General features: G+C 40.2%; 1 protein-coding gene across 2 annotated transcripts; it reads left to right on the top strand.

Annotated features, from left to right (window-relative positions):
- Positions 1-748: 748 nt before the first annotated feature.
- THG1L (tRNA-histidine guanylyltransferase 1-like) lies at positions 749-10,416 on the top strand. Of its 2 annotated transcripts, none has more exons than XM_015417442.1 (5): positions 749-815; positions 1,701-1,775; positions 2,647-2,735; positions 6,319-6,426; positions 10,120-10,416. In XM_015417442.1, the coding sequence occupies exons 1-5, from the start codon at positions 749-751 to the stop codon at positions 10,279-10,281; spliced, it is 501 nt and encodes a 166-aa protein (XP_015272928.1). In that variant the 3' UTR covers positions 10,282-10,416. The 2 variants fall into 2 exon arrangements, with proteins under 2 accessions (XP_015272928.1, XP_015272923.1); XM_015417437.1 differs by having other exon boundaries at positions 757-815; positions 1,610-1,775.
- Positions 10,417-10,630: the final 214 nt, after the last annotated feature.

The following is a 10,630-nucleotide window of genomic DNA, read 5'->3' on the forward strand; positions in this document are numbered from 1 at the left end:
GTTCCCATACATTGCATTAAGATACCTATTTCCCTTCATACGTCTATGCTTGTGAACACAACGTCTTGTACCAATGTGTCTACTACCACCTTGACCCTGTCCACTTCCACACTGTCATTTTTGTCACTCGCTTGTCCCTATTGCTTCAGGGTTCTCCCCCCTCCCCATGTGTTTTGCTCTCTCTAGTAGTCCCAGAGGGAGGAAAACACATGTGGAAAGGGGGGGGGGACGGGACCCAAAGGAATAGGGACAAATGAGTGACCAAAATGACAGTGCAGAAGTGGCCCCTGTTGAGACAGGTTGACCAGAATCTACAAATCTGTACATTTGTATGGGTTAGCTAATTCTGAAAAGTATTTCCATTTCTGCTTCCATATTAATGAAAAAAATGAAAGGATGTCTGCAATAGCAAGACAGTTGTTTCCCCTTGTTGTGGAAGATACTGGATGATTTGTGAGTTTACTACTGAAGGTCTTAAAATTGTCTCAGACTATTTTTTAACTATTTTTAAAGTACCCATGGGTTGTCTTACAGGCTTCAGCAGGTACAAATGTGATGAAGATGAGTCCAGCTGTGTCATTTTGAATAGTTTTGACATTAAGTTTCCCTAATACATGTATTTTTCCCCCTCTCTGAAGTTTTGCTGAGCAGCATGGTTTCAGGAAGCCCAATGATGACCGTGCCCTTCACTTAATGAACAAATGTGCACAAACAGTAATGCAGGAGCTAGAAGATATTGTTATTTCTTATGGACAAAGTGATGAATACAGCTTCGTTTTCAAAAAAAGAAGTAATTGGTTTAAGAGGCGATCTAGGTAACTGGCTTTCCACAATATATACCTTGTTGTATAGATATTAGCAAATTTGCTCCTATAAGTCTTACACTGTTTTCTAATCTTGGGGTGGGTCAGGTGCTATCACATTAGAGTAGCGGTAGTTTAGGGAAGCTAGTAAATGTATTCATGTAAAGGGGAGAGCAGAAGGTAAATCTTAGCACTTATATTTGCATCCATTTTAGTCGCATGCAGGCAGTATCCTTGGGTAAGGTACTGACTGCAGCCAGACGTATTTACAACTGGTGCTGTGCATTTCCTGCAGAAGCTATTATTCCAGGGCTAGGAGAGGCTTGTGACATTCTGTGTCCTAGCAGCTTTCTGCACCGCCAGGAAATGACTTGGGAGTCACATTTGTTTGGGCTTAGATGAGAAACTCTGTTCGCTGGAGACAGTTCCAACTGATGTTACTTGACAGGAACAGTTTTTGGATTGGCTGTTCTCCCAAGGCTTACTGTGCCTCCAGTAAGGACAATGGCAGTAGGAGCACCAGAGAGCTCAGCAGAGGCTTTAAAATCACTAGCTCCCTACATAACAACTGCTGAGTTCTGTCAGAAGTCATATTTCTTGCATTGGTATAAAGCTGCCTTGGAAGTCAGTTGGCTAATTGAAAAATGGGGGATTAACTTTTAAAATACTGTACGCTTCCTCTGAGGAAGAAACTATTTTTAAACTAGAAGTGTATTACATTATATGGCAGATAATCTGTAGTGTTGGTGATACTAATGTATCCTTTTTAATGTATCCTTTCTCCTTTTATTTTGTTTGCAAGCAAGTTCATGACTCATGTGGTTTCTCAGTTTGCTGCCAGCTATGTTTTCTATTGGAAAAATTACTTTGAGGACCAGCCTCTTTTGTATCCACCAGGATTTGATGGACGTGTCGTACTCTATCCTAGTGACCAGAATCTAAAGGACTATCTCAGTTGGAGACAGGCTGATTGTAAGCTTTTTTTTTTTTTGCAAACTAGGGAAATCCCCAAAGTCTCTTTTTTGTTGGGTTATTGGTTCATCATGGCCACAACCACAAAGGGTGGGGGGCTGCAACCCTACAACTTCGTGTAGGTCCTGTCCCTATATTAAAACAATGTTTATTTTAAAATGTCTTCAGCTTACACAGTTACAGAGATATAATAAAGCATATGCAAATAGTATTGTATTCAATTGTACAGGAGGATGTGAACCTGTTCTGTCTTAGGGTGATTTCCCACTAGCGCTGCTCCGGGCTCACTCTTCACTTTTGCCTCGATGGTAGGTGTCAATCTCACACAAGCTGCTGCGTGGCCGCATTTTGCCTTGCAGCTTCTTGAGATTTTCCCCGCCTCTAGTCAATCCTCAAAAAACAGGATTGAGTAGAGGCTGGGAAAATCGCACGAAGCTGCGAGGCAAAATGCGGCCGCTGAGCCCGGAGCAGCGCTAGTGGGAAATCACCCTTAGTGTTTCTGCAGTGAGTACAAGAACAATATGAAGGAGAAGGAGGCATGATTTCTGTACATCTTTTGTCAAGTACAACCGTTATCCCACCAGTTAACTTTGGCTGTAAACTTAATATATAATTTAAGCATATTAAACATGCATTTATTAACCAAGGCAAGAAAAGTAAATTGACAGTTTAAAATGTACCTGGTTTAAAAATATGTCCTGTGAATTTATAGTTGGATCCCATGCTGGACAATATGTTGCAGAAATAAAATTAATGTGTTTCTTTAAAAGGCTCATAGTGCTATTTGTAATATTTTTACTTGTTCAATATATTTCCCAACCCAGACTCTGAAATACTCTAATCATCATTGTTCTATTTGGTATTCTTGCAGGCCACATTAATAATCTATACAATACAGTATTTTGGAGTCTTGTACAGACGAGTGGCTTGACACCTGTGCAGGCACAAAAGAGATTACAGGTATGTAGCTGTAAGAGTCTTTATTTGGTACAAAGTTGTTAGTGGCTTGTGTTTAACACCAGCAGTGTCTGCAGTTCAAACTATTTCACACAAAAGGGTTCAAGTAAACTGAGTTTTTTAATGTGGTGATGTAGTATGCCATCTCTCCTAAGATCTGCTGCTCTTGTTCGAGTACTTATTTCTTTAGTTTTGTCCTTGATTTCAGGTAGTGAGGGTAATCAGCTAGTGAACAAATCATGGTCAATAAGAGTTATAAATAAGTTTGTAAGCTAAACTTTAATTCTTAGAATTATTAAAATTTAAAATGTTTCTCCATTAGGAAATTTCAGAAGCAAAACATTTAGATTGGACATTAAGGCTAGATTGTATGCTCTCACTAGTAATGGTGTAGTCATATCATGAAACAACTAGAATAACTAGATCACAGGTTGTATTTAAACCAAATAAAATGTTTCTAAACAAAACAAATAAGAAGAGTATATGTACTGAAAAATGTAACAGAATTTGTAAAAATACTAATTTCTAGGAATCAGAATTTTTTCTAATCTATATATTGGCTTTTGAAATTGTTAGTAATCAAGAGAAAAGCTTCGTTGTGAAATGGAGAAAAGCTTTAAGATATGTTGTGGATCTTAATATTTGGAAATATATACTATCAAAAGGGTCAACTTTTTTCAGTTAATTCAGGTGTCAGGGAGAACATTGTTACAATGTATATGATGTATTGTTCTGCAATTTTCATCCCACCGCTGCCACAATGTATATGATGTATTGTTCTGCAATTTATTGGTACTGTGGTGAAGTGGGTTAGCTAATTCTGTGACAAAGGTATGAAACGTTCTAGAAACAGCAATTGGTGAGGGTGTTTCAACTGTAATGGATCCAGGTGGGCAGCTGTGTTGGTCTTAAGCAGCAGAACAAAGTTTGAGTCCAGTGGCACCTTTAAGACCAACAAAGCGTTATTCAAGGTATGAACTTTTGTGTGCATGCACACTTTCTCAGATACATTGAAATGGAAGTTAGCAGTCCATACATATAGGCAGAGGGTGAACAGCAAATTAGCATACACCATAATGAAGCTGTTTTAACAGATGCAAAGACCAAACGGGAATAACAAGCTAAGTTGATATGGTCACCATTTGTTTGGATTTATTTATGGGGAGAAACACAGTGAAGCAAATAAAGATGTCAAAATAGGAGACTAATGTGTAAATGTATCCTCCTTAATTGTGGAGTGCTAAGAGTAAACCATCCATACTGTTAGTTACCTCCATGCTTGGGAGGAGATGAATGGAGTATAACAACACGATCTCAGTATCTCACTTAAAGGTGCCACTGAACTCAAACTTTGTTCAGCTGTTATGGGTGAGTGATCCTTTGAAATTTTTTTGGAACAAAGATGCTTTTCAACAGATTAAAGATGTAAAATTTCCAGAAGCCTTGAAGCTATTGTGGGGGACTTCCTGGAAAAAATGTTGAAGAACAATTTAAATATATGCTATACTTTTGTGTCAAATGTAAGGTTGAAGGGTTGCCTAAAAGAAGACTAAAAAGTACAGTGGGATAAATAGGTGCGAAGGAGTCTATAGACAGATGAGGATGGGGAGGACTGGTTGGCTGGAAGACTTGCTGATGGAGATTGGGAAAGGGAGAAGCTAAAAGAAGGGAAAGTAAATAGTTAAATGCTGAGGGTCTTTTCGGGAAGAGAAGCATAACTAGAAAGATAAAAAGCATACTGTGCCTGTTTTGACAAGGAGGCCTGGGGATTTCAGTGTTAGCAATGATGGAACCTAGCAGTTCGAAAGGAAGAAATTGCAAGTAGATAAATAGGTACCACTTCAGTGGGAAGGTAACAGCGTTCCGTGTTTCTTGGTGCGCCACATGACCACGGAAACGTCTTCGGACAGCGCTGGCTCTTCGGCTTTGAAACGGAGATGAGCACCACAACCCTAGAGTCGGATTTGACTGGCTTTCGAGCAAGGGAACCTTTACCTTTTACTTAATGATGGAAAAAGGTTTGAGAGCAAAACCAACCTTGAGAATGGAACATGTGGCAATGCTCTTTGTATGCACCTGGATTTACTTGGGTGCAAATAGGGTGTCAAGGTTTCTCCCCCTCACCCCAGTCCAGGGATGGGGAGAGAAACCAAGCGTTCAGGAACAATTAAACAAACTCCAGGAGAATGTCTGTACACTCTCCAGGCTTTATCGGAAGTCTGCCACCAGGATCTCTCGTTAACCAGTCCCACGCACGCCACAGCTCCGGAGCAGAGATCCCAAACTCCTTCTTGCTTTATTGGACTGACCCACTTTACCAGCTCTGCACCAGGGCTGCAAACAATTAAGTACCACAGTGGTAGCCTCCTTAGGCAAATGGCTTTAGACACAAGATTCAGTCTTAGAGATCAGGTTGCAACAAAGAAAACAAGTCCAGATAATATTGATTATATATTATCTTTATTCAGTGCACAAGCATGCATATAACATGAGACTAGCAAAAGATAAGAAACAAAAGGTATCTATAGCTTGTTCAGCTCTAGCTATACAATAGAGGTATGTCATAGTAACCAGGCGTTTAGAGGTATCAGGTGAAATAGTCCAAGGTCTCACCAGGGGATCTTGAAAAGGAACCCCATGGTGCTGTGGGCAGCTAAGTCCAGCTGGGCTGCCTAGTAGTCTCACTCCATGTCAACAGCAAACAGTTGACAAGCACGCAGGCAGTCCAAAATAACTCTGTTTTCCAGAGAGAAACTCACTTAACTCTCCTTACTCCCCTGTTTCCCATATGGATCATTGCAGATATACATACACACACACCCGTCACCACCAGGCATGGCCATTTACCCAATAGTGAGAGAGTGGGAAGGCGTTCCAATCTCTGGTTACCATGCGTTGTCAGGCAAGGTATGTTTTGATTGGCTAGGAGTTGGGCATCCCACTCCAGCCTCTTCCATTGACCATGTGTCATGTCAGGGAATGCTTTTGATGTGCTAATGTACTGGACATAGCTCGTCCCATGCTTGGGAAGGCGCCGGCAAGTCACTCTCTCTTGGCAGAGGTGTCAAAGTGTCTTGTATATGGAGATGTGGCCTGGCCATCTGGCAAGCCATTTGCACAGGTGACAGGAATAACGCGGCAGTGTTACCAGCTAGGGCCATTTGGCCCAAGCAGGGAGGATTTTAGAAAAGCCTTTTTCTATACATAGGGGAAGCAGTAATATTGGCTGAAATTGGTGTGAGGGGGATATATATGCAAGTCTGATTAGGAAATCAGATACTGGGTTTCAGTATGCCTGTAGAATGCAGTTCAACAAGTGAGCTACTTAAGAAAGGAGAAAAATCCTTTGTTGTCCAGTTGTAAATATGATTACGCAGAACTAAGTACCACTGAGGTCTGTAAACATGCATTTGTAGAAGTATAATCTTCATTTGACTAGCAGGACTTGGGGAAATATTTTACAAAATGCAGGGTTCATATAGACTCTTGAGTGGAAAATTACTGGATAATGTAATGTTCTCATGTTCCTATGTGATAGTGTGGCTTTTCATCATGAGTGTGGTATGATTTTCCTTTCCTTCTTCAGGGAACACTTGCAGGTGATAAGAATGAAATTTTATTTTCTGAATTCAGCATTAACTACAACAATGAACCACTGATGTACAGAAAGGGAACGGTTCTAGTGTGGCAAAAGGTAAAATCATTTATATGTGCACATATGTGGATATAAAACGGTAGCATGGGGTTTATTAAAAATATTATCCAACATATTTTGGGACTTTGTGAAAAGTGAATAGGCTTTCTCCAATTTCCCATGTACTGAGCTCACGGCTGTATTTTTATTTATCAATTTAGAAACATTTATTAGCTATGTTTTCTCCCTTGCAGAACTCAGGGTGGCTTACAATATAAATAAAACAATTATTTAAAAAGCCACAGTAAAAACAAAATAAATAAAATGGCAACTATAAAAACACATAGAAGGTTGCAATTTAAAACTTCCAGTTAGGACTGCCAATAAAAAAGCTAAATTAATTACAGTGCAGTGCTAAATAAAATTGTCTTCTGCCTCCAGAAGATCAAAAGTGAGGGGGCCAGGCACACCTCCATGGGGAGATTGTTCCATAATTGTGACGCTGCCACTGAAAAGACCCTGTCTCATGTGCCCATCAGATGAGCTTCTTTGATTGGTGGGATAGTCAGGAGGGCCTTTCCATGTGATCTTAATTCCCAGGTAGAAATGTATGGGAGAAGATGGTCCTTCAGGTACCCCAATCCCAAGACATGTAGGGATTTAAAGAACAAAACCAACACCTTGAATTATGCTCATGAGCAGGTCATAGCTGGTGTAACCACTGTAGGATTAGGGTCATATGCTCCCAGTAGCTGGCTCCAACCAGCAGTCCAGTTCTGCACTAGGTGCAGCTTCCGAACACTTTTCAAGGGTAGCCCCTGGTAGAGTTCATGGCAGTATTCCAGTCTAGATGTAACAGAGGCATTGATCACTGTGTCTAGATCTGATCGACCTAGGAACTGGAGCAGCTGGCTCACCAGCCAAAACTGGGCAAAACCAGAGTGAGTACTGCTTGACACAGGTGACTGCTGTGTCAAGCAGCACTCCCAGGCTACAAACCTGGCTTTTCAATGGAAGTATAACCCCATCCAAGACAGGAGAAATCTTGAGTCCCTGGTCTGCCTTTCTACTAACCCAGAGAATCTCTATCTTGTCAGGATTAAGTTTCAGCTTGTTCACCCTCAGCCCATTACTGACTTCAGGCACTGGTTCAGAACATGGACTTAACTACCATTTTAAGTGGTGTTTACCACTAGAACTGTGCCTGTCATTGAAATGCTGGAACTTCTTTAGCGGTGGCTACTTCTAGTTTCAAGTATAGCTAATTCTAGAAACCCAGTAATTATTACTCCTCCTCACGAAGTTGGAAAAGGACAGCTGTACAGAGTTGTCTGTGTTGAGCTTGGATGGCTATACCTTTTTATATCTTCAAGAATCTTTCCCTGTCCCTGGACATTGCACTTATTTTTTTCTTTTAATCTAGGCTGTCTGCATTATGCACTAAATATCATGGAATGTTTTGTTCTTTAAGTAAAAAGATTATTCGGTTAAGTCACAAAAATTCAATTTGTATTTATAATGTAATAGTTGCAAACATTTGTATTGGTTTAATTAATCTGTGATGTTAGTGCATCACATTTTGTGACATCATGCTAATATTGTTGGGCATAGCCCTGTCTTAAGTGTTTTTTGTGCTATGTAATAGAGCCTCATCTTTCATGATTTGCCACTTGTATTTTCACTTATGCATGGGCTGGGTATCAACCATGTGATTCAGCTAGTTCTGAACACATGAAGCCCCCCCCCCCCCCCATCAGTTAATGCATTGAGGGAATGCAGGCATGAGCATTCTGCCTCCACCCCCCTGTCTCCTCATGATCACTTTGACTCAAGCAGCCATGGCAAATTGGCTTGTGTGGCCCAGTCCTGTCAATGAGTCCAGCTTGGATGACTTGCAGGACCACCATGGCCATTGGGCCCAGATAAGGTGCCTGTTGGCTGCTTGGTAGGGAAGATTGTGGAAGAGGAGGAGTGTCCTTTCCCAGAGTTTTGTCTCCCAGTCCACCCCGTCAACATTCATGGATTTTACCATTTGTGATGATCCTGGGAATGGATCCTGTGCAAAAGGAGAGGGTGTGCTGTAACAGCAACCTGAAATTGTTTGACTTTTAACCTTATGTGTCTATATTAAAACAGGTTTAAAACAATGTCTGCTCTTAGGTAAAAAAAGAAAGTGGTAATTCTGGCAAGGAAGCAACCAAAACAAATGCCCCCCCCCCCCCCGGAAAAACACTACTGTGTTGGATCCAGTACTTTTTCTGTGAGCAGAAGACCTTTACTTACACAAAGGAGGGAGAGAAATTGCCACTGATTTTTCTCTTGCACTACAAACTTCTACAGTGTACCCCATGCCATTGTGAGAGTCCCCAGCAACTGAGAACAGTATTTTGAGGAATCCAGTAGTTTGTGGTGGCTAAGGGGAAGGTCAGAAATAGCTGTTCTGTGGGTGGCGTTTGTATCCATTCCATAGTATCAATTGTAGTGTAATGTTTTCACTTATATTGTAACTTAATTTTAGTGGCCTACTTATATTTTTGCAAATATTCTCCATATGAGCATCATTGTATTCAGTGTGCAGAAAGGCTCTGAACACGTTTGATAAACTGGGCTGAGGCACATACATATTTGCCTGTGGTGCAACAGAAATTAGATCATCTTGTATTTTAGGGTTACAGGGGCAATAACTTTGGGGCATTAAGCAACTCAAATGATTAATGAAGGCTTCTCCAGTTTCCTGAAAGTGGATGCTTCTTCCAGTGTTTTGGAAGCATGGGCTGTGCTGAAAAAGATGAAGTATTGAGGTTGGAGTGGGGCCACAAGCTGTAATTCCATTAAACTTTAATGGAACGTTAGTTGATTAATCAGTGAGATCTCTTTTTAACCAGTGAGACTGCAAGCTGGTTTATTTTTTAAGTCTGTAGCAATGAATAACTTTTGTTTACTCAAATTTTGATTACTCCTTCATTATCTCAAAAAGGTACTGCTGTTACAATTTAATAGTATGCAAATTTATGAGACAGAAGATTAAGATTTTTTTTTTATCTAAGCTGCCTTGAATACATAAAGTGGAAACATTGGTTATATATTTTAAAATAATTCTTTAGGCAATTTACACCCTTTGTTTGGAATGAGAAATCCAGATCCATGAATGAAGTTCACTGAATGACTTCTCACAGCTTATTCTGTCTCATGAATGTTTATGATACTGATGGTGCAGTCTTAAACAGAGTACACTGTTCTGAGCCTATTTAGGATTGCCCTTGGAAAATACCGTTCTGGGATGCTTGGGAGGGGATGCATGAGGAGTTAAGACAGTCTTTTAAATCTGTACAAATAGGCAACTAGACAATAATTCTAAACAACAAAGCTTAACCCACACATGCTGCAGCAGACACTGTCTTAAAAGCGGGGGAGGACCTCATGTACAAACATGAAACTGACTTGTATCCAGTCACACCACTGGTCCATGTAGCTAAGAATTGTTACTGGCAGAGGCTGTCTTGGGTCTCCGAAGACCCACTTGCAGATAGCATCTGCCATCTGTAGTTCTTGTAAGTACTTGCATAAAAACTCTCTTTGTAAAATAGAATGCTCATAATACATTGGGCAGGTGGGGTTTTTTTGGAAGAATTATTTTAAATTGATTGAGCTAACCAGTTGATTGGTTAAATATTGCCGTATAAGATAATCTTGAATAGCTTTCTAGTCTTGAAGTACTTCAATTCAGTGATTCTTTGTCATTTGAATTTATAGGTAAATCAAGTTATTAGGAAAAAAATTAAAATTCCCAAAGAAACAGAAGAGAAGGAAATTGAAGTGACCCGGGTAAAGAATACACCAGTACCTTTGCATTGTGACATCATTGGAGATCAATTCTGGGACCAGTATCCTGAAATCCTAGTTGATGATAGCTGACTTTCTGTTTCTTATCTGGATTTTGCTGTGAATGACTCTGTATAGTTTGTTCTGCAAGGATCATATCAGGGAAGAAGAATGGAAAAATTGTATGGCCCAATATGGGTATTACAGTATAAACAAATGCAGTATCCACGTCTGCAGATGATACAGGAAAATAAATCCATGTTTTATCTTTTTAAAAGCTGTGTTAGTGTTGATATTTATAACGCTGTGATTGTGTAGGATTTCCCTCCAGACTTGTGAGGTGCTGTATAACAGTATCATCATAGTGGCTAACATTATTGTGGAAAAGGATGCTTTTAATTTAGGCTGTTGTCCTCAAAGGCACTCTGCTGTTGCAAGTCCC

Source organism: Gekko japonicus, unplaced genomic scaffold (assembly GCF_001447785.1).
Source record: "Gekko japonicus isolate JY-2015 unplaced genomic scaffold, Gekko_japonicus_V1.1 scaffold4234, whole genome shotgun sequence".
Classification (NCBI taxonomy): Eukaryota; Metazoa; Chordata; class Lepidosauria; order Squamata; family Gekkonidae; genus Gekko; species Gekko japonicus.